The 24,484-nt window shown below is 40.0% G+C and overlaps 1 protein-coding gene across 1 annotated transcript in view; it reads right to left on the reverse strand.

The window, feature by feature from the left end:
• Positions 1–24,484, reverse strand: part of LOC146830898 (fibrocystin-L-like) — a 1,500,901-nt gene that overhangs the window by 509,159 nt on the left and 967,258 nt on the right. Inside the window, exons 48-49 of the mRNA XM_085605087.1 lie at positions 20,905–21,034; positions 13,259–13,500 (exon numbers count right to left, since the gene is read on the reverse strand). Coding sequence (XP_085461213.1) covers positions 13,259–13,500; positions 20,905–21,034 — 372 coding nt within the window. The remainder of the gene's footprint in view (positions 1–13,258; positions 13,501–20,904; positions 21,035–24,484) is intronic.

Below are 24,484 nucleotides of genomic sequence, written 5' to 3' on the forward strand. Positions count from 1 at the left end.
AGCGGCTTGAGATACGTAATGTTCCAAGAGGCGATTGTTGCCATCGTGTGAGAAAAGCGAAGCAATCCAATTCATATCCTCTAAGGGACAGTAATGTTCCTCGAATGTTGGAGCGGCAATTTGAATTGGCAGGCAATCTGCGATGTTGTCAAAGGTCGCACGTTGCAGGAGATCTTTCGCTGCTGCGCAGAAAACCCATTCCGCCAGGATACCTTTTTGCGTTGGTTCTGCCATTGCTCCACTGCCCGAACAATCAAGTTCATGGTTTTCAAGATACTCCATTACCTGCTGGATATCGGGAGCATTTGCTGGGATGTTGGCAAGGCATAGATCCATTTGCCAGTCGATTGGTCAAGTTTTTCAATAAAAAGATGGTTGCATGCAGATTATATATGTGTAAATAAATGTAATGTTGTAGCTGGCTCCGATAATAGATAGAGGCAGCCAGCCGAAAAGTTGTTCCATTTTTTCATGGTATTGATGTAGCTTTGAGTAGAAGCGTATTCTGTCGGACATGCTTGTTACCACAGGGAGCGTAGCCATTTTTAACAAGCTAAAATAGTAGTAGGATGGCCATAAACAGAGCGAGAATTATGGGCACTGTTGCTGTTATTCCAGAGATGATCGAATGAATGAAGTCTGGTATTAGGCTAAAAACAGTTTGAAAGCCTGTGAGAAGGCCGGAGGAGACAATGTTAAAAAAGTGTGCCATACCTTAAATGTCAGATGTGTTGAAAATTGTGTAGCACTTCACAAAGTGTAATGGGAGGTTCGTATTTAAAAGGGAGTGTATTTTACTTGAAGTTCGTGCTATCTGATGTCAATAAATTACTTTTGGAGAAGTGAGGGACACTTCTGCTTGAATTAAAAGCACTTTCAGTTTGCTCCATTTAACAAAATCTTTTTTCAAAGTAGGTATGGAAGGCCAAGTTGAAATTTGGGAGTTACTTTGTGTGTGTGTGGGAATAGAGATTGGCAGAGGAGGTTATCCTGTTTGAAACAGTAAGGGCATACGGTATGCCAGCTCACATTGCGTAGCAGTCCATGTTATTAAGAAGCAGATAACTGCAGTTAGAAAGCTGTGTGAATGTTGGTCTGATTGCTTTTAACTCCTTCGACGCGCATGACGGAACGGTTCCGTCATGCACGTCGGTTGTGCTGTGCGCATGACGGAACCGTTCCGTCATGGCCCCGCCCGCGCACGGAACCTTCAGCGTGGCGCGGAAATCCGCGCCGCGCTGAAGGGGTTAAGAAAGCACGCAAGACTGGGGGCTCTGAACTTAGAAGCGTCGTGTAATTGGACATTCTTGCATAGTAATGAATGACTGCCATTGTGGTTGCACTTCACCTGTGAGAAAAACTTCTGTATCCTCTTTAAGACAGCGATATGTAAATGGGATAAACCACTGCTCGTAAGTAAACACGCTACCTTATATAATCACATACAACATGACAAACAACATGCACACCTAGCAGACGCAACAACACTACATACTGTGGGAACTGTGGCTAACCATGTACACAAACAAAACATGGCATGGTGTCTCTGCCACACTATGCAGAATGCGGGCAGAGATGGGAGCAAAGTATGTGCGAAGGTGGCAAGTGATTCTCGATTATAAAAGTATACAATGCAAAGTGTTGAGGGATGTGCCGGAGAGACTTGAGTATGCAGAGCACAGACATTTACATGTCAACATACACTGATGCTCTATTGAGTGAAGTCGACAGTGGACGCAACCATGATAGTACAGTCAGTAGGGAAGATTACAAAAACATAGCACGTACGTGCCCCCTCCCCCCCAAATCTTTAGCGTAGTGGGCTGGCTCGGCGTACGCAAGGCTAGCGTGGGGGTATGAATAAAAGGCACGTTTTTCTGGGTGTGGTTCTTTTCCGGAGTGGCAAACATGTCTGTCAGGTCTGCTCAGCTTACACCGCCACGAGGCTGACACCGTGAGCGAAGGTGGCTGTGGGAATAATGATCTCAGCCTGCTGCTACCCAGAAACCGTCAACGCCGCTGCGAGGCACATATGCCCACAGTTCACCTTTTGACACCGTCGCATGTGAAAGAGGGCTCACCACTTGCCGGCGGAAACTTTTGAGCTGAGGTCTGCGAGCTGGGAAGGCTCCTGAGATCAACGTTGGCTACCGCAACACAGGCAGACAGCGCCCAGCCTGAGGCCCAGCACTGTGAAGTGCTCTGTATACTACTAACACAGTAGTCGAAGAGGTACCAGCAGTGGAATGGTGTCTTGATCCCACAATGGACGATGTTAGAACTGCATCTGAGAGTGCAGATGAAGGTACTCCTTTCGAACAGCTGTAACCAGTTCTAGGTCCCAACAGTGGAATGGTGTCTTGATCCCACAATGGACGATGTTAGAACTACATCTGAGAGTGGAGATGAAGGTACTCCCTTTGACCAGGTGCAAGCAACTGTCCAATATTACCTGCTGCTTGTGAATTTTCACAGAAGTCCCTGCGTTGTCAGACTCTGTGCTTCCGTAGCTAAGTGCTGCACATGATTATTGTGCTTGGTTGACACCAGTTGGTGGAGTATACCACGGTACAGCAGGTCTGAACAGTGGAACGGGGTCTTGATCCGAACATGGATGATGTTAGAACTACATCTGATACATACATACAGATGAAGCTACTCCCTTTGACCAGGTGTAACCAACTCTAGGTCCCAACAGTGGAACAGTGTCTTGATCCCAGAATAGACAATGTCCGATACTACGTGCTGCTTGGTTTTCACAGAACTCCCTCCGTTGAGGTGCATCAGACACATGATTATTGGGGTTTGGTGACTGTAGTCGGTGGAGTACACCGCGGTACAGAAGGTCCGAACAGTGGAATGGGATCTTGATCCCACAATGGACGATGTTAGAACTGTATCTTAGAGTGGAGATGAAGGTACTCCGTTCGACCAGGTGCAAGCAACTCTAGGTCCCAACAGTGGAATGGTGTCTTGATCCCAAAATGGACGATGTCCGATATTACTTGCTGCTTGGTTTTGAAAGAACTCCGTCCGTTGAGGTGCATCAGACTCTGTGCTTCCGTAGCTAACTGCTGCACATGATTATTGGGCTTGGTTGACTGCAGTCGGTGGAGTAAACCGTGGTACAGCAGATCGGAACAGTGAAACGGGGTCTTGATTCTGTGATTGAGGATGTCAGAAGTTAAAGTTTGTGATAATTTCACTCGGATCAGGTGCAACTAACTGCGTGCTTCCGAATCCAATGGCACGTGGCTGTGAGGCATTAATGACAACTGCCTCTGGCCTATAGTGCGTTCAGCAGGCCTCAGAATTCAGATGGAGTGGTGATTGTTTAATTACAGAATCCAGCAGGCAACTAACTACAACGTCTCTTGAAATATACACAATAGCCTTTTAGTATACTTGCTTGAAGAAGTTTTTTAAGATGACTTATAGGTTAGCACAATGACCAAATTCTTTTTGGTAGTGTTGAAGAACTCTGAATAATGGTGTACACAGTGGACAGCAGAGATCGCAATTTGAATTCTTTTGATTTATTTATTGCAGAGTTTTGTGTAATTTATGTTGTTGTATTTTGTGACGTGAGAAAAAGTATTCATGGAAGACTATGCTCACTACTGCCATTAATTTACACTGCAGACAGCAGTGTTCACAATTCAGATTGCGTTGCTATTGTAGATGACACAGTCCTGTAGGCAAAAGACATTGCTCCAGTGCGCTCTGTCCGCACCGCGCATACGCATCATCACAGGGTCCTCACGCGGTTTTTGTTGCTTCGCGTACGGCAAACTGGGCAGCTCAAGTCAACGCCTCGTGGCTGTGGGCCCTTGCTGACCACTCTCTGGTCTACGCTGCAGACAGCAGTGTTTACAATTCAGATCGAGTCGCTATTGCAGATGATGTAGTGTTGTAGGCAACAGACATTGCTGCTAGTACCACCCGCCCACAGCACGAATCATCGCTGGCTGTGCATTTGCTGAATGCTTTTGATGTGGCTATCTAAGTGCACTAGACCTGATGGACCCTTTATGATACAATCTTTTTGTGTATTATCTCAGATCTACTGCCTGTATCTTAGTATGCCACAAGTTATGGTTGTTTTACGATAGAATCTTTTCTATATTATTTCACATCTAGTGTCCCTACCTTACTGCAGCACAAACTATCAACACTTTTATTATTGAATCTCTGTGTGTGATCCAATGATTACTGTTGTAGTTGATGCTAGCAGCAACCATTCCCTGGGGGCTGCTTTACACGCACCCCACATGCATCCAGCACAGACGTCACTGGATATGTAACCCTGGTAATAAAAAGGAGTTGAGCACACATGCCCGTACCCACTTCCACTATCTATCTGTGTCTGTGTGTTCATTGTGTATGCATGATACTGCCCCTGGGCCGTACCACATTGCATTGTGCTGTGGACAGCATATGCAACCATGTTACCTCTGGCAGTGGGAAAAATTCTGTTATGTAGCTTTTATATGCTTGGCTATCACAGGTGGAAGGCTGCTTAACAGAGCATGAATATTGATGAAGGTGATGGTTACATGTTGTGTGTACAGTCAGATATGTGTACATAGCAAAAAGTTTTCAAAAAAGCTCTGTAAGCAGAAGTGGAGTCACTCATCAAACGCTGTAGAGAGAATGGTGGAAATGGGTGGGGTCCTCCAACTGTTACAATGGGAAATGTTATGAACCAATCAAATGCTTTTCTTTAAGGTCACATGGCAATCGCGCAGCGAGCGCGCCAGTAGGCCGCACCCGACGCGATTTGGAGAAAATATTACCATAAGTTTATTACAGTTAGAAATATATAAATGTTTAAAATATTTTAGATTATCGTTTGTTCTCATATACACTTTAAACGTATTTAGATATAGTTTTGAGATGAAAAAAAAGAGGGAATTGTGTTCCCGGTGTGACACCATATGTCTATGATGTAACACAGGGCCTGGCAGTGTGCACTCGTCGCATACGCACCGCGCAGCGGGCGTGCCCCCATACGTACATGACGTAAGGCGTGGCTTGGTACTGCGTACCCGTCGCATACCAAAGTAGCAGCTGGCATGACCACATACGTATATGATGTTATGCGGGAAGCTGTGCCACGAGCCCGTTGGATACGAAATGCGCAGACGTTAGAGTTAGGAATTAGCATTTAAAAACCTTTGAAATTCACTGAAAAAACCATAGGTTTTACAGACGTTATAGTTAGGAAGTAGCATTTGAAAAACCTTAGAAATTCACTGAAAAAACCATAGGTTTCAGGGACATTATAGTTAGTTGGACATTTGACTCATATAAAACCAGGGAAATTTGCCCGTTATAGTTAGTTGAGCTAACTATAACTCGCTCGCCCGCAATACACTGGTGATGACGTCACATATTACATCACTCATGACATGGTCAGTGACATCACTGATGACATCACTGATGACATCTCAAATGACATCACTGATCACATCAATTATGACATCCTCCACCTGATAACCGGATGCACATTCTGATAGCCTAATATAATCTTTGATACACGCACTCTAAAATACAGACTACTATTTTTGAAACATACACACAATAATGCCAAATACTACATACCACCCACTATTTCCTAGGTATACACTCACATCCACTCACTTATTCATGCAGTTACTCATCAATACAGTACTATAATATGCACTCATACACCTATACATAGTCACAGTCCGCCACTCATCCATGGAGTTACTCACACACCTAGTCAGTCATGCAAAGAATCAATCACATACCCATTTACTCATGTATACAGTTATACACACCAATTGCATTATTTATACACACACACCACATCACTAATTTATGCAGATACTAACACATACTTACTGTCTTATACAATCACTGATACAAGCAGACACTTTTATACATCGACTCCTTCAAATAACTTACTCTCACATATAGTCATTTATATACTCCAACACTCACATATACTGCCTTAAAACATATGTAGTTACTCACACATATAGACATTCATTCACTCACCAACACACCCATACACACACTAATTCACCCATACAGCCCCTCCCAGATGTACTTTTGAATCCATACAACCAGTGAATCACCCACTCAGACATGTATGCACAGAGTCACACACCCCCACCCACCCACACAGACACACAGGCACTCATACAGATACTCCAACAACAAATCAATAACCCATATAGACACTCATGTAGCTACTCACCATCTCATGCAGCGCTTACACACCAACTGTGAGACTAATACAGACTTTCAAACAGTTTAATCACTAACCCGTACATTCAGTAACACATGTTCAATCACTCAGTTATACAGTCAGGCACGCACCTACTAAATAATCCATTTAGGGACTTGTAAATTCACTCTTTCTTCAATACATCTTGGCATAGACATATATGAAAAATATTTCAACTTTACAGAAACACTCATTCACTGGATGATGTTGATGGAGCGGGTAGTACAAAATTTTGTATACCTCCCCTATCCTGCATGAAAATACTAATTATTTAATCTATTAATTATAATATTATTAAACGAGTTTGCATGTATATTAAACCAACATTACTAATATCCAAATTACACGTGGGAATTGCATTTGCATGGCTAAATAATCCTTTATAACTAATATCTGTACGCATATTAACGGTAGTATATGTGGTAACAGAATACTGCATGATATGTGTTGCTTTTGTAATATTTTGTAATGTTGCCCAAGAGGAGGATCGAAAAGGTGAATATAATTGCTTTAAATGTCGCTAAATGCTAGATAAATACAACCACATAGAGGGATTAGTAAGGGGTTAACATTAGATGTATTATTTCTATGCATTAATTACTCTTTTGTGTTTGTTTCGCCTAAGTTGGCATTAGGGCCTAAATCAAAGATGGCCGCTGACGCTACACGATGAAGTGGCCACTGTCCCACGAGGCACGGAGTAAGCTGCGCAGGTGCAAGAAATCTCCTAAATCTCGCCACAACCTTTGTTCACCATGTACCCGAACAAGGACACAGTGGGAAGACGGCCAAGACAGAAAACGATCGACCTTACAATAAACTGGAACAGACTGACTTTTAAACGAACTCATGGCCTCACCCCTCGAACTGTACTAATGTCTCAAAAACTTACATCGGACGATCTCAACCAGCCAATCACGACTGTGCTAAAATATTAAAATGTATCTTCTTGCTTCAATTTTATTATAAAAATGCATGGTAGAATAGAGAGGGATCAATGCTACTTAGGACGACTGCTGTGTTTCCCTTTATCCTTGAGGGTCCGGATGCTGCCCGAATATTTGATGACTGCGAATTTTCCTTAGATCTACGGGCAATGATAGATGCTTGCACGTCTCTGGTACTTTGCCGATCTTTTGGGACTGTAGCATGCTGAGAAAAGAACTTTGAACTTTGGTCTGCTTTCGGATGACTGACTGCAAATTTGATTATGCAGAGCCAATGAATTAGAGGACTCCAGATAGCCAGATTAGGTAAATACGATGTTCTGCGATTTACATGAAATTTGATATAAACTTTCCAAATGCGATTTTAACCCATTATGTAAATTTAGATAAACAGATATTGAGTAACAAGAAACAAGTTTGTGGTTTATTAAGAAAGGTAAGATCTAAATCTTGAAATGTGTTTTAGCTGGTTCTAAATCACCATCAACCAATCCAACTAAATGGTCCATTGACCATGTGGGAGGAGTGCCTTGATGTTTAGGATTGAGATCTGTAGGCGAAAGGGTATTAATGTATAGTTTGTAAAATAACTTTTTCTCCCTATAGGTTATAAGGTATTCCCCCTAAATGTCCAGCGCTTGAACCACTCATCCCTCCTGTGTGTGCAGACCAGTGAAAGAATAGTGCGAGTGTTGGTGTTATGGGCCCCACCAATGACTGTATGTGTGAATGAGTTAGTGTGATGTCGGGTCTGTGACCCAGGGAGGATATCGGTTCGGGTTTGTTTTCCCCGTTACCTGGGTTTTTGCGCTGCATCAATGTCATCAGTAATGTCATCAGTGATGTCATTTGAGATGTCATCAGTGATGTCACTGACCATGTCATGAGTGATGTAATATGTGACGTCATCATGTGTGCATTGCGGGCGCGCAAGTTATAGTTAGCTCAACTAACTGTAACAGGCAAATTTCTCTGTTTTTTTATGAGTCAAATGTCCGACTAACTATAACGTCCCTGAAACCTATAGTTTTTTCAGTGAATTTCTAAGGTTTTTTAAATGCTAATTCCTAACTATAACGTCTGTAAAACCTATGTTTTTTTAGTGAAAAAAAAATATGTATATACATGTCAACTCAGGAATGTAGGTAGCACAAAGCTGTCTGTCAATAAAAGAATTCTGCAACATATCCGAGCTATAAACAATTGTGATCCTATCTACCCAGTCGCCAGGCATTTCCGAGAAATTCACAAAAATGATTTAAAAGATTTTTCATATTTTGTAATAGATGCCATACCAAAAACCAAGAGTGGGGGCGACAGGGATTACCAACTCAGAAAACTGGAGACTCGTTACATTCTTAATTTAGATAGCAAGTCACCAGGAGGATTGAACAATACCGAAGATTTATACACTTGTTTATAATTATGTCCTGCCCTATCTGCAACTTTGCGCAACCTTCTCACATGATACATACTATATCTTACATTATTAGCTCTTGTGAGATATATATATATAATTGCTTAGATTAGGTCCTCATATACTTTTAGCTTTCCCTTTTTTTTTAACAAAATGAACTGAATCTAACAACTCTAAAAAGCAACATAAGGGAAAAACTAGTACAAACTTATTGGAGGCTGCAAAATCACTCTAACCGGTTAACATTCTGTTTTTTTACTAGGTACACTCACTGCACTTTATTATACTACACCTGTTTTTATTCATTTTATATGACTAAGACGATGGGGAGATTTCAACACATTTTAGGTAGCACTTGGCACATTTTTCTAAGGAACTGATTTTTACACTATTTTTATCCAGTCTATGAGACATTCATCATTATTATTAATATGTTATAATGGGGGATTGATCCCAGTATTTTTTACATGTTAATATAGTCACATTAAATCCTCTCAGCAAAATATGCCTTCTTTCTTTTAGGAAACATTTTCTTTAAACAATGAAGAACATTTTATATCTGTTGCTTTTTTTATTATGATTACACATGTTAATTATATGTTTAATAACTAAAGTTTTCTACAGGCTAATTTTAACCTAAATTATCCATTAAATTATTTAAGAGGATTTTATAGGGGTTTTATCTAACTGAGAGAGCTGACATTTCATGCTATATATGTACTTATTGCTACAGTATTTCTTTTAATGTGACTCAGACTGAGATGTTATTCCTTCATTGAATTGAGAAGTATGTTTTCTTGTTCTATTGCCGTTCACCCATCACGTGATAAAATGTAGCACTTTAAATGGTCTGTTAGCACTATCAGCGCTGTCATGTGATCAAAGTCCGCTTTGGACTGAAACGTGTAATGGCCAACATTTCAATACAATCTTAAAAGCACAATATTTTGGGTCTGTGTCTGCTTTGCTAAACGAATAATTTCTTTATGGCGGAGAGCAGCTGTTTTTGATATATATGTATGTATGTATATATATATATATATATATATATATATATATATATATACATATATATACATATATATATATATATATATATATATATATATATATATATATATATATATATATATATATATATATATATATTACCTACTGGCGGTCGCCAGTAGGTAGTTATAGTTAGGACCACGTTTCCATAGGAAATCCGCAACATTCTATTTTGAATAACTTTGGCGCCGGTCGACGAATCCTCGCGAATTTTTGAAAATAGGTGGGGCGCTACGCTCCGCTCCTACCCTGAAAGTCTCGGGGGGATTCGTCAAGCGGGGGCTGAGATAAAAGGGGGGTCCCAAAACGCGTTTTTCCCATGCATTTTTCCATAGGACCTTTAGACAGGGCTACAGCCCGAACGGCTGAACAGAATTACTAGAAATTTGGCAGAGAGGTAGTCCTCAGGTCAAGGAAGTGCCTTTTGTAGGTTTGGTGTAAATCTGTTCAGTAGATTCTGAGAAAATAGCCTTTAAATCAATATATATATCTGAGCCAGCTTACGGTGCGCTTACGGTACGCTTACCGTACGCGTACGGTGGCGTGCGCGAGCGCGATTCTGATTGGCTCTTAGATCTTAGTAAACATTCGAATCGGCCGAAACCAGGAAGCGGCGGCCGCCATTTTCTCTCTCGCACTGAGAGTGATTTCTAAAATATAAAGCCCAAAAACATGTAAAGGGGCTGTTTAGACAGCTCCCACACACATAGCCATGTTGAGGGAGTCCCCAAAGATCCCCCAAGGCCCAAAACGGAATTTTTATTTTTTCGGTAATTTCGCCGATTACGCGTACGGTAAAAAATTAAAAAAAAAAAAAAATTATCCACACTCTCTCCACCCCGTGTGCAATTGGTGCCCGCAGGGCACCAATTGTGCATAGCTTATTAGAGATGAGATAAACTAAAATATTTAAAAAAATAATAATAAAAAAAAAATTATCCACACTCTCTCCACCCCGTGTGCAAATGGTGCCCGAATGGCACCATTTGTGCATGGCTTATAAAATATACGAAAAATTAAAATATTACCTTTCAAAACGAAGTGCATCATATGTCCTCCATGTGCGCACGGTGCGCGAAGCGCATCGTGCGTACATGGCCCATCTAGTGTAACGTGGGCACGCGGTGCGCATAGCGCACCGCGTGCCCACCGTGCGTGCACGGCACTAACTGCGTAAAGTGGGAGCGCGGTGCGCGAAGCGCACCGCGTGCTCACTGTGTGTGCACGGTGCGCGAAGCACACCATGCGCGCACGGAACGAACTGCGTTAAGTGGGCGCGCACGCCACGAATGGCGTAAAGTAACTTAGCATTTAAAAAACCGTACAAATTCACTGAAAAAACCATAGGTTTCACACACGTTATAGTTAGGAATTAGCATTTAAAAAACCTTGCAAATTCACTGAAAAAAACATAGGTTTCACACATGTTATAGTTAGCGGAAATTTTACTGATAAAAAACCAATGAAATTCCCCCGTTATAGTTAGTGCAGGCAACTATAACTCACGCGACCGCAATCTTCTGCTGATGACATATGTGTCTTTATGGAAAAAAAATATTTGTAATATATGTATAGCTAAAAATGTATGGAAGAAGACATGGGCAAATAAGTGTCTAAATACAGTATTAGCATCAGCAGAGGATTGCGGTCGCGTGAGTTATAGTTGCCTGCACTAACTATAACGGGGGAATTTCATTGGTTTTTTATCAGTAAAATTTCCGCTAACTATAACATGTGTGAAACCTATGGTTTTTTCAGTGAATTTGCAAGGTTTTTTAAATGCTAATTCCTAACTATAACGTGTGTGAAACCTATGGTTTTTTCAGTGAATATATATATATATATATATATATATATATATGTATATATATATATATATATATATATATATATATATATCAATTCATTGATAAAGTTAAGTTAAATTATTGAATAAATAATTGTATGAGTTAATGTGCTGTTACATTTTTATTTTACAGCTCTAGAGTAAAAACAATTTATCTAATTCTAATTTCCACTCACTTTTTACATAAACAAATGTGTAATGTTGTTTAAAGAATAAACGTTAATAATTTTTCCTTTCCTTCTCCATGGCAAGATATCCTCAGTGGCAGAGATCTCCTTCCAAGTTTTAGTAATTATTAACAGTAACCTTACCTAACTTTACAGCCATGATTATTGTTGTAGAAGGATGAATCATCTTATCTGAGTGGGTGAATATATGTAAGACTGCACCTAAATTTAAATCTTCAATTGCAAATGGTGAATAGTAAAAAAAAAACACAGACTTCGTTCTAAGTATAGGGGTAAATATACACAAGTTAATCTACACATGTATTTTTTGCTTTGTGACTCAGGGCCTGAATATTAAAATATAAAATTTGTGGTCAAAATTTCAGATCCTGTAACTGTGTTATTTTGCCTCAGTGAAAACCTACTTCTGCTGGAGACGTGGGCAGCAGTACAGTCGGAACTTAAGTGCTCTCGGGAAGGGCCTGGCAACTGCTCAGATCACACTCAGGACTGTAACATAGACAGGAGTTGTAATGTATTCCACATCTGCTTAATTCTTAGGGTGTTAGGGAGAGGCTACTTGACTTTTGAAAAAAATCTTGTAGGCCTACAGGCCTACCCTACGTTTTTGAAGATCACTGAATGATACAAGCTGTGTTGATTGCAAACTGTTAAAGAGTTATTTTGCCGTATTTGAACACACCACAAACAACTTGTAAAGTGACTAAAGCTGAGATCAAAGAGGAGCCTACTTTTTTTAGAAGGGCACAAAGCCTATAAATATGCGTCACATACACTTTCTAAAATATCTAGCAGATGTGTGTATCTTGAGATGTATATACGTTTCTTGCTGCAGCTAAAAGCATTTAAGAGTTGTACTGTGGAGATGGGCGAAATAGCAATAAAAACCACTAGAAAAAGACTTAATGTGTTTTTAAGAGAACAGTAAAACTCCCAAACTGTAAATGCCCATGTCCTAGGTGAGGTTTCACTTCAAGTGGTAACAAGACTTGGGACCTTGGGTCATGTTGATTGCAGTTTAAATAATCTTGAAATTCACCTCAACCTTCGGATTGCAAGAATATTTTAAAACTCTAAAATGTGGCTAAGATATGTGTTCTGCCTTCATTTTGGGATATCGTGAAACAGAATTACATCGCCCATGTGTAAGTCTGCAGCCTTCATAACACGGGCAATGCAAGAACTGCAGCCATAGGAAATATAGTTTAATGCATACAATTTCCAAAGAATTCAAGGTGAAGGGAGCAAGAACTGGCAACATGGCATTTTGCTACATTAATTGCCATGGCATTTGAATGACTTCCATGTTTTAGATCTGAGATAAGTTTGTGTTTATTAAGTCTCCCTGAGAAAAGATTTTTGATTCAAATGTTCAGACAAATTGCCATCTTACATTGCTCGAGTTACAGTTTTTCTGTATCCCAAAAAAGTTATAAGGTAGACTCCATTAGAGTACAGATTTTACTGAGAGTTTCTTGGGAATCTATTGCGATTTTACATTTTCTATAATTCAATGCTTTCTAAACAAAATCGGAAAGAGTAATCTCAATGTACCTGGCTCAAATCCTTCAGGACAGGCCTCGATGTCATCATGCCACTCCACATTGTCACTGCCACGAATTAGGATATTTCTTGTGAGGAGACCAACTTCTGCTCTTGCATCAAACACTTTGCCATTAAGCAGAGTAACTGATATCCCTAAATGTTTGTAGGTAAGAGAGTTGCTGATCGTCAGTCTTCTTCCATCTTCTGACACCTGTGTTATTACTCTCTTTTCATTCTGACCTTGACTTAGCCTGGAAAAAAACAAAAATATATCCATAAACATGAACATAAAATGTGTTAATATAATTTCATCCCACCAGTAGTTGCAACTGAACTTAATTCATTTCCTCTGCTTTTGAAAAAGTTACCATTCTTGGTTGTGTTTGTGGTCCTTTAATATAGTCTTATAGCCTGCTAGAATGTTCTACCAAATAAAAGAAAGGTCTCAGTGAGAACAACGGTCTTTGTTCACAGCGACACCTTTGAACGACAAACATTAGAACGTTGGAGCTCCGGGCTTTTACTGCCCATTAGAAGCCCGGAGCATTCTATAGTCTTCCAACATTCCAGTGTTCTAATATGTATTTCAGCAGAGCTTCCATTAGGAGGTGGATAGCTACCAAGGCCCAACCAACAGGAAAAATCAAAGAGGTGGTAGAAACAATGTTTGTATTGTCATAACCACTATGATTCACATTCAAATTCATCATTATTTTGCTCACTGTGCCATCATAAACAGCAACCAATCATATGTGAGTTGACATGTGCAAATCTCTTTTGTAGATGATAAAACCAACATGCTGCCATATGAACCAAAGAGCCCGCATGTCACCCAATCTCTACACAGAAGTCTGACAGTCTCGAAACCTCCTTTGCCTCTCCACTTGTCTCCTCCCCTATTACCAATCTTTGGATTTCCCCTTCCTATATTGCCACCCATCCCCATGCCCCAAATATTTCATTTTTGCATACCACCCCGCTTTTTATCACCCACGTTTCCACCCTGTGATTTATCATATGAATAGTCATTTTACCATAAGACTCGTGTACGACATTTTTGTTTTCAATGCTTTCAGGGTTATTGAACTTTTAACTCCTAGAATATTTATGTCTGCAAATAGCTTATTTTTTAACTTTGTGAGTAATGTTTTTCGTTTTACTCTGCCTTTCCTTCTCCTTGCTTTCTGAAGCATGGCCTTGAGCTTATCTTGATGCCCGAAGTAAGCAACAGTCACTTACAGAATTTGTTTCCTCATTGTACTGTTTAAATTGCCTCATATTGCCGGCTGTTCTTTATTGGGGGTCTGTTTATGTCTTTGCCTTCTCACCCTCTAAATCTATAAACGGAACGTAGCCTGACCAGTTGCCAACTATTCTTCAATTATCATCAATGCTTTAAAGATGTAATGGCGTCTCTCCTCAAAATTGCATCATAAAAGGAAATCACATTTCAAGAGTTGTTTTAAAGCATATTGTTATTGTTATCATTTTTTAAACTTTGTGCTTTTACTCTATATTGGTGAATTTCGAACTTTATTAATAACATTCGTACTTCCTGCTTTGTATTTAGGCTCGAAGCTTTGTCCCTTTATCGGTTGTTTGTTAACTGTCCTACTACTTTCACATTATAACTTTCCAAGGACCAATTGTAATGCTCTCCCATACCATGAGTTCTAGTATTTGCTATACATAACTCCACATAAATAATGTTGATGCGACATTCCTTAAAAATATGGCACAAAGCAACATAAATCAGTTTTTGTTAATCCTTGAATATGTAAGTTATTATTGAGTATATTTTGTTTGGAATATAACCCACATTGTTGAAATAAACATTTGTACAATACTGACAAAATTGCATTGTCTGTTTTCCAGTTTCAAAATTCTATATAAAGAATTATTATTAGGTGTATGGCACTTCTGGCAGCTGCTTAGTCAGTTCTGTACTAAAGGGGATCTATCTATCTATCTATCTATCTATCTATCTATCTATCTATCTATCTATCTATCTATCTATCTATCTATCTATCTATCTATCTATCTATCAATATATATATATATATATATATATATATATATATATATATATATATATATATATATATATATATATATATAAATATATATATTCAGTAAAAACGCAAAGGCTTAATTATAGTTAGGAAACCTTATTTTTCCCCATACATACCAAATTTGAACTACATAAACTTAAACAATTCTAAAGGTATAGTAATAACTTTTATTTTCAATGTATCAACCATCTTCACCTTAGTATAAGTAGCTGATCTCATTACACACTATTTTCAGCTCCCCAACCAGACATCATTAACTATAACTCGCCACTTTACCATTTACTGTATTCTCAAAAATAATGATACTCCACTCTACAACATTACACTGTACAAGACTCTCTGCCACTCTACTGTGTGACAATACTTTCGACAATACTGAACTATATGACATTCTACTCCACTGAATTCCACTCTATGCCACTAAACTTTACAACACTCTGCTACACTCTATTACGCTCTACTCAACAACAACGATATACATTGGAGTAACGTAGACAGGTGTGGCATAGATTAGAGGTGCATACAGTCTACGAGTGAAGAATGTAGTGGAGAACAGTGGTGTTGCATACAGTGTAATAGCACAGAGTGGAGAGATGTACAGTGGAGTCTCATACTGTGGCGAGGCATAGAGTGGAGTGGAATAGCATATAGTGTAGTGGCCACAGTGGTGTGGCATAAAGATGTATGTGAAGTTTAGTTGCAATGTAGATTATAGTGTGCAAAGTGAAGCAAAACAGTCAACTGCGCTGCCTTTCCAATTTACCAATCAATGCATGGCCACAAATGGTGGCCATGAGTTGTTTTATAAATTTGCCTGGAGTATTGTGTTGCATGGCGCAAGGGTACCACAATCCAGTAATACAGCTAGGCCTCAATTATTACTTTGTCGATGGTATACTGTGATAACTTTACAGTGTACCATGGGACATGGCGATGACAAGCCTGTGTATAATTAAGGGACCAGCTGTTTTTGGAGAATGCAAAGGCAGCCATATTGTCAGTGATGGCTCCTCCGCTAAGATGAAGGAGCGGCGCCCCACTGCTTTTTGCAGTGACAGAAAGGGAAAATAAAATTATCATTTTATTATCTTATACTGCTGCCCGCTTTGCATTAGGGGATGGGGGCAGAGGAGGAGTGGTAGCACCCTCCTAAATTGTGCAGTAGCAGCTTGGCCAGGCCTCTTGGGCTGCTCAAAACAGCCTTGCGCACTTCGCATGTTCTCCAAGCAGGCTGCATTACAGCCAACGTGGAGAACATGCCTAAGCTCCCAGGCAGCATCGGAGCGCCGAAACACGGCGCTCAGACCAATCACAATGCTGTTAAGGCAGCGTTGTGATTGGCTGACTGGTCGCCAGGGTGTGCTTCCAGTAAGGCCAAGCGAGGGAGGACTACAGAAGAAGCGGCAAGAAGTTACGTTTTCATATAATATTTTGTATCCCCGCATGTCCTCCCAAACTTCTGCCCCTCCCCCTACCTCCCGCATCCTCCCCCTTCCTGCCCCCCTACCTCTAGTCAGTGCCAACCATCACTGCATATTGTTTTAGCTACACTTCGACTGTGTTCAGTGTTAGGGCCTTAGATACTGGTAAGAAATAGGTCCCTACCTATTACCACTTCAATAAAAGTGTAATAGCTAGTGAAATGTATTTATATTTTGTATACACTTTTTAATATGTTTACTGCCCTGTACCACAGTAGTTTCACAAACCTTTTTGAAATTCTGCAAAAGTACCGCTGTGTCTAATATCACTAGGTTTGAATGCCTTATAACTTAAAAAATACTTACCTTTCTTAACCGCAGTATCCAAAACGCATCATCTCTGCACCATATTGTAAAATCCTGCCAAATTTCATGTAAATTCATTCTGCCATTTTCACGCTTCATCAAATGCAATACTCTGTAGAAAATTCATTGGTGGCGAAACGTATGATAGGACCCCTCTTTTTTCTTTGTATCCCTTTAACCCCTTCGCTGCTAGGCCTTTTCCCCACCTTAGCTAAGCCTTTCTTTGGGTATTTGGGGTAGTTTGTGCTTAGGCTCCTGTAACTTTTTGACCACATAAGGTATCCATGCCAAATTTGCGTCCTTTTCTTCCAACATCTTGGGAATTTTAAAGGTACACAGGGTTTGTTGATTCCCCTGGAGGGGACCCAGAAATTATCTAAAATACAGCTAATTTGTTTTTTGGGGGTAAAATGGGAAAAAGGGCTACAGATGAAAGCATCTGTTTTTTTCCCTGCAAATGGTATCAACAAAGGGGTTGGGGTGCTGAAATCACCATCTTCCCAGCTTTCAGGGACAAGCAGACTTTTGTCAGAAAACCAACATTTTTTACACAGTTTTGGCATTTTACTGGGACATAGCCTAATATTGCAATTTTTTGTGCTTTCAACCTCCTTCCAGTTAATGGTAAAAATGAACATGAAAGCTGTGATGGATCCTAGCAAGCTATACATTTCTGAAAAGTAGACAAGATTCTGAAATCAGCAAGGGGTCATTTGTGTAGGTCCTTCAAGGTTCAATAAGAAAAATTTAAAATGAGTTAAAAAAACAGACATTTGTGCCAACATTTTCACCTGTAACTTCTACTAAGTATGACAGATGTTTAAAAGCAATATACCCTTACATCTGCTGTACTTTCTGGTTGTGGAATATATAGGACTTGCAGGTTCACCAAGATCCCCAGGAACCGAGAGCCAATAACTGAGCAGCGTCTTGCAATGGTTTTTAATTGTGTACTGGGTATATAGCAATTAATTTGGGAAACTATAAGCAGGGAAAAATCGGTTTGAAAGACACCTATGTATTTCTGGAATGGGAACAAAATCTAGAGTATAGAAACAGTAGCTATTTGCACATCTCTGAAATTTTGTAATACCCATACTAGCATCTGAATTATAGGACATTTTTCAAAGTGACTTCTTTTTTACACATTGTCTTACAATTGGAAGGCAGAGATGCATTGAAAGTCAATAGGTAATGACAGTTGCTCTACAATTATGTGTTCCCCTAAGTCTCACATTAAAAATGGTACCTCACTTGTGTGGGTAGGTGTAGTGCACGTGACAGGAAACGGCCCAAAACGCAACGTGGATACACCACATTTTTACAGTGAAAACTGACCCTTTTTTTGCAGAGTGCCTGGCTGTAGATTTTGAACCCTGGCTCTGACAGCACCTAAGGAATCCTAGCAAACCTATACATTTTTGAAAACTAGACACTGAGGGCAATCCAGGGTGGGGTGACTTTTCTGGCTTTCACCATGTTCTGTTACACAGAATCCCTTACAAACCTCAAACTTTGTAAAAAAACACATTTCCCTCACATTTCTGTTGTGGAATGTTCTGGAATAAGCGTGGATCCACAAAATTCCATCCACCCCGCATTTCCCAATGTCTTCCAAGAACAATGGTACCTCACTTGTTTGGGTAGGCCTAGTGCCTGCGGCTGGAACGGCCAAAGCGCAATGTGGACACAACACATTTTCAAAGTGAAAACTGACCCTTTTTTTGCAAAGTGCCTAGCTGTAGATTGTGAACCCTAGCTCTGCCAGCACCTAGGGAAACCTAACAAACCTATAAATTTTTGAAAACTAAACACCCCGGGGAATCCAGGGTGGGGTGATTTGTCTGGCTTTCACCAGGCTCTGTTACCCAGAATCCCTTGCAAACCTCAAACTTTTTCAAGAAAAACACGTAATCAGCACATTTCTGTGGTGGAAAGTTCTGGAATCTGCATGGATCCACAAAATTCCACCAACCAGCATTCCCCAAATATGTATGGGGAAGCAAAGACCCTTGCCAAAGGGGCTGCTCCCCCCTCCCTTGTGGCTAGTGGGCAGATGCCTGCCTGTGGATCGCCCTCCTGGTGCGATTCCCAAGCAGGGATCCACTAGGGAAGGGTAACATTGGAAAGGGGAGATTCTCCCCTTTCCAATACCTCTCTCATGTTTTTCGGTGCTTGAGGGGTTGAGATAGCCCAACAAGCAACTAAGTTTCAGTTTTGTTTTCTTTGTAATGACGACAGCGCGCCATGCGCGCGTTCGTCATTGCAATGAAAACCCTAACCATGCTTAGGGAAGTTGGGGAAGCTCTTCTCAACCTCCCAAAGCAAAGAAAAAGGGAAATCCCTCCGCTGTTTACAGCAGATGGATTTTTTGAAAGTGTGGTTCCACCATAAGCATGGAAGGGGTTACTGATTCACCACCAAAATGTACCTCTGCTCAACATGTGGGAAATGCTATAGGTATAGAAAGGTTTGTGGTGAATTGTCAAATGGGTGGAAAGTTATTAGGGAGGTTTTATCCGAGTGGCAATCTTTATCTATTGTATTTGTTCTGTATTTGTTTATTGGTTTACCTAAACACATTGCCATAAACGAGTCTTTTAGTTGTTCTAATAGTAATTTTGAAACTTTACATATGCAGTCAACTTAATTTTTTGGCTTCCATGCTACTTTCAGCAGGATTGAGCTACATATGAAGACCAAAGTGAAGGAAAGCCAATCATTATAGTTATAAAAGTTAAGATAATTTTTTTGTCCTAATGGCCAGTCATCATTCCTCCATATAGTAGTTTATGTAGCTCACTGCTAGGTCACTTTTGCATTTTGTTGTGCAGGAGTTCATAAGGAAGATACATTTTGTTTGACTTTTTGGACACTGTTTTAATTTGTGTGGGAGAGAGCATGCAGAGAAAACTTATGTAGATTAAGATGTATGTTTGTTAAATATCTTTTTAAAAGTTTTCAGTAGCATGTGTTCATAAATAGGTCTTTCAGTTGTTTATGTACTAAATCCACAACTTTACATACTTTCTATCTTTGGGCTTCCCTGTTACTCTTAGTAGTATTGTGCTACAAGATATCACTAGAATGTTGGCCCTTAGAACTTTATAACTAATTCATACCATCACTTGCAATAGCAAAAAGAATCATATAAATAGCTTTATGTACATTTTTTTGAAATTTCATTATAATTCATGCAGCCATTTTGCTGCTATGCGAAATACAAATGTTTATGTAAATGCATTTGATTCCACTAGTGTTTTGGGACCCCCTTGACTAATCGATGCAAACTCTGTAACAGGTGCAACAGGTCTGCAATGTGTTGTGTAAAGTCTTAAAACGGGTGCAAAGTTATTAAGGTACAAAAACCAAAGAAATACCCATCTCCCCTAACTATACCTACAGAGTGACAGTGATATATATGTATATATATATTCACTTAAAAAACCGTAGGTTTCACACATGTTATAGTTAGCTGGACATTTCACTCGTGAAAAACCATTGAAATTCCCCCGTTATAGTTAGTGCAGGCAACTATAACTCACGCGACCGCAATCCTCTGCTGATGAAGAAAGAGCTTTGTGTAACATGCATTGGTCACATATAAAAACTGAAAAAGAAGTGAACATTACATCACAGAGAAACCAATCACTTACTCATATCCATGAAACTCACTCACTTTCTCCAGAATCATCCACTGTTCCCGATATAAAAACAATAAGAGAAGAAAGGTGATCTTCACACAACTCCATTTAGGAGGGAAAAACCCATGGTGTACTACCTTTAAGTAAAATACCTGTTTCCAGTGGATGCAATAACAATTTCATCTCCAACATTCCACGTCACTGCATCTTGTAAAATCAGTGTAGATGACCCTGCTTCAGCAGTCTGAGCCAATCGGGTCCAAGTCACAGGGACCGGCAACCCTATGATAAAAAATCCGTGTTAGTTGCTTTTAGCGTATTCAGACTTATTTTCGATTATTTTTACTCCACCTGAATGTTACAGTAAGCGTCCATGTACACCTATGTGAGACAAGTCTGAGTAAATTACCTAGCTCAAATATAGTGAGATTCTTGACTATGCAATTGAAATGTTTGTCAATTTTTCAGAGGCAAAGCAAAGACACGAAAATATTTCACTCTTCATGTACCAATGGCAAAATTTCGACAACATTCACCAAAATGCTGTTGTTTCTACCCTTCCATTGATATCAATCTTTCAGTAAAAAGTAAGGTTTTATAACTACCTGTAAAAAAATGCATCTTTTTCCGGACTGGGGCCCTACTAACCAGGCCCGGTTCATGTGCTCTAACTCTTAAAGCATGTTTAAATTGGCAACAATTCTGATTGGCATATTTAACATAGATATTAGTCTCAAGTACATAGTACAAAGGTGTACAAAGAGCCTGAAAGTTAAATGTCCCTAGTGGATTTCTGCACATATTGTGGCACCCTTAATAGTGACCATGTATGGCATGTCTCCAGGCCTGCCCCTGTAGCACGAGTAGGAAGTTTTGAAACTGCTGATTCGACTTGCTAAAATAAAAAATAAATTGCCAGGCATAAACCTTCTTTCTTTGGTTTCACCTGCACAGCGCTGGAAAACTATTGTGTTTACCAATGCTTGTTCCTCGTCTGCTTCTCTTTTCAGTTTCCAATCACTGAAATACTGTTAACATCCACTTTGGCTGAACTATTTTTTCACGTCCTCTCCACTCCTGTGATACTTGTTTTTCCTGCTTTGGAGGTTGAGCAAACCCTTAGAAAAGCCCTCATTTGCAGTGGTTTTATCTTCCAAACTTGGTACATTAACTCCCAGCATTCCCTTTATGTGGCAGTATTGCATCATGCATCTTGCATTAGGTGATGTGGCCAGCTGTAGGTTGCACGCACAGTATGGTACATTGGTGGCATGCTACATCGCATGATATGTTTGAGAGATCATCCGTTTTTTTCCACAATTGTTTGTTCATTGATAACTCACCTTTCTGCATGCTCCTCAAATTTGAGACTAGCCTTATTACAGACTGGTGTACCCAAGTTCTGCATTTGTCTTTTCCACTCACTATAAGGAATTTCAGCATGTCCTTGTCACGAGTGAATCATAGCTGTTCATTGGAATGAGAACCCTCAAGCATATTATTGGAGCTAATTCTTCCTTCCAGCTTCTTTTCTTCTTTCCCCCCCCTTTTTTCTCTCTTGCAATAAAATATTTAAATATCTGTAGTCAAAATGATGCTCAGCCATACTTAAAACAATTACCGTATCTAGACTCCTTTGATTGGAGTGACTTGATACCATCACCCTCACTCAGAAAATTGTTTCAGCTCTATTGATGCGCACTGCTGAAGACCACTTCTAGGCTCTACATTCAACTTTTGCCTCAAATCGGTGTGTGCAGCACTGCCTAGCACGAAGCGGGTAAGCTAGTGTTATATTTTCTTTTTATTTAATTAAACTGGATTTTTCCACACATATCTTTTTCTTCTCTCTTTTTTGTTCTTCTCTGCACTCTTTCTTTGATTTTTGTGATTCTTGATTGATTTGTTTCTGTTTGCAGACCATCATTCTGAACCTCTGAGGGGCTGCTATATTGCTTACCTTGTTCTTGTCTGTACTGATCTTAAGCGCCTGAACTACTGAGAGGCCTGTCTTTTCTTTAGTTCATTGCACCCTTGGCTGTTGGCACCACTCCCTAATCACATTAGATAATACACAGCCTAGTGTCATTCTCCTATGACTACACATAACCATTCCTACCAATGGGTCAGAAAGAGGGCCATGTAACACTCCCCCTCCTTTTCTTCTTTCCTTCAGCCTCCTGGCCTACCAACCACCCTACCTTACCATCAGCCACCCTCCCATAACCTCACAAACCCCAGCACAGCTGTTTTCTATATATGCATAATTTATGAATAGCAATCACCTGAACTGGGTTGACCAGCCTTCATTACTGAAACCTGTCTCGAAGACAATCCATTATCCATACTTCACAAGAATTTTACACCCACACAGGGAATCCTCACCCCAAAAAGGACTGATCCATCTGTCATCTATGTATTACTTATTAAGCCTTAAACCAATACCTTTCTCTTGTTAAACACAGTAAATTGTATGGCAGCTTGCTCACTGCCTGTTATTTCTATTAGACTATTGTAATTGTAAGTTATAACACATTAACAAAGTTTCAGCAAATCACCAAGCAACAACTTATAATTAATCACATAGGCGAAACCTAATGCATTTACCAATGCTTGTTAACACTCATAAGTCACCCCTAAGTAGGCGCTACATGCCAATAGGTGAAGGTGCATGTATTAATTTAAGAGTTGTTCACTACCAGCACATTTAAAAAAGTATGTGTGCAAAATATTTAATACACTGCACCATGTCCTATGGGCTGTCTAGGGCCTACCCTAGGGGTGACTTACATGTATTAAACAGGAAGGTTTAGGACTGGGAAAAGGTTTATTTTTCCAGGTCGACATGGTGATTTAAAACTGCACACAGGCTGCAATGACAGGCCTGATATGCGTTTTAAAAGCAATTTAGATGGGTGGCAAAATTAATTATGCTGGACAGCTAATTGTGTAGAATTTACATGCCCTCTGCATGTTAATGTCCTGATGATGATCCCAATATATAGAAAGGGGATCGAAAAGTTGTCGACCTAATGTACACCATATACACATTTTTATTGAATATTATTTATGTGTCCTACCACATTCTAGTTTGTGTTATCAGAATGTTCAACATACGAACAAGTCACTCTGCCTGAGCCTTTTTTTAGGCCTCGCTGAGTCAGTGCGCATGCGCTGCACGGAGAGACATTTTGTAGATGAGTTTTCAAAGTGCTGCTGACTGGCCTAGCGCTTGCGTTCACGCAAGCGTGCACGAGCGCAGCCGCCCGCCATCTTTCACGGGTCATTAGAGCCGTGATGACTTTCACTTTCAGTAAAGAAATAGACAAAAACATCTATTTCTTTACTTTTGCTATAATCGCGGCACCCGCGCTTTACTTTTAATGTTCAAAGTAAAGCACCGGTGCCGCGATGCCTGTTCTCGCGCTCGCGGCCAATGCTTGTTTTAAAAATGGCCACAGATCTACGGCATTGCAGTAATATTTTATTTAATCGTCACCAAACCGTAGTGCATGTCACCGCTGAATAGTAAAATGGAAACAGTACTTACTGGTGTGCGTATCCCATTGTAAAAGCACAAACCTCCTCCGCCAAAGTGTGCGTGTCACCGGTCTCCCTTAAAAGAATTAACCATGAAGTAAATGCCAGGAGACGTAGTTTGTTATGCACCCTCATAACAATTCCAATGGTGTGCGCGTCACTGCACTCTTCTCAGTCTCAAATGCAGCAACA

Source organism: Triturus cristatus, chromosome 5_1 (genome assembly GCF_964204655.1).
Source record: "Triturus cristatus chromosome 5_1, aTriCri1.1, whole genome shotgun sequence".
Lineage (NCBI taxonomy): Eukaryota > Metazoa > Chordata > Amphibia > Caudata > Salamandridae > Triturus > Triturus cristatus.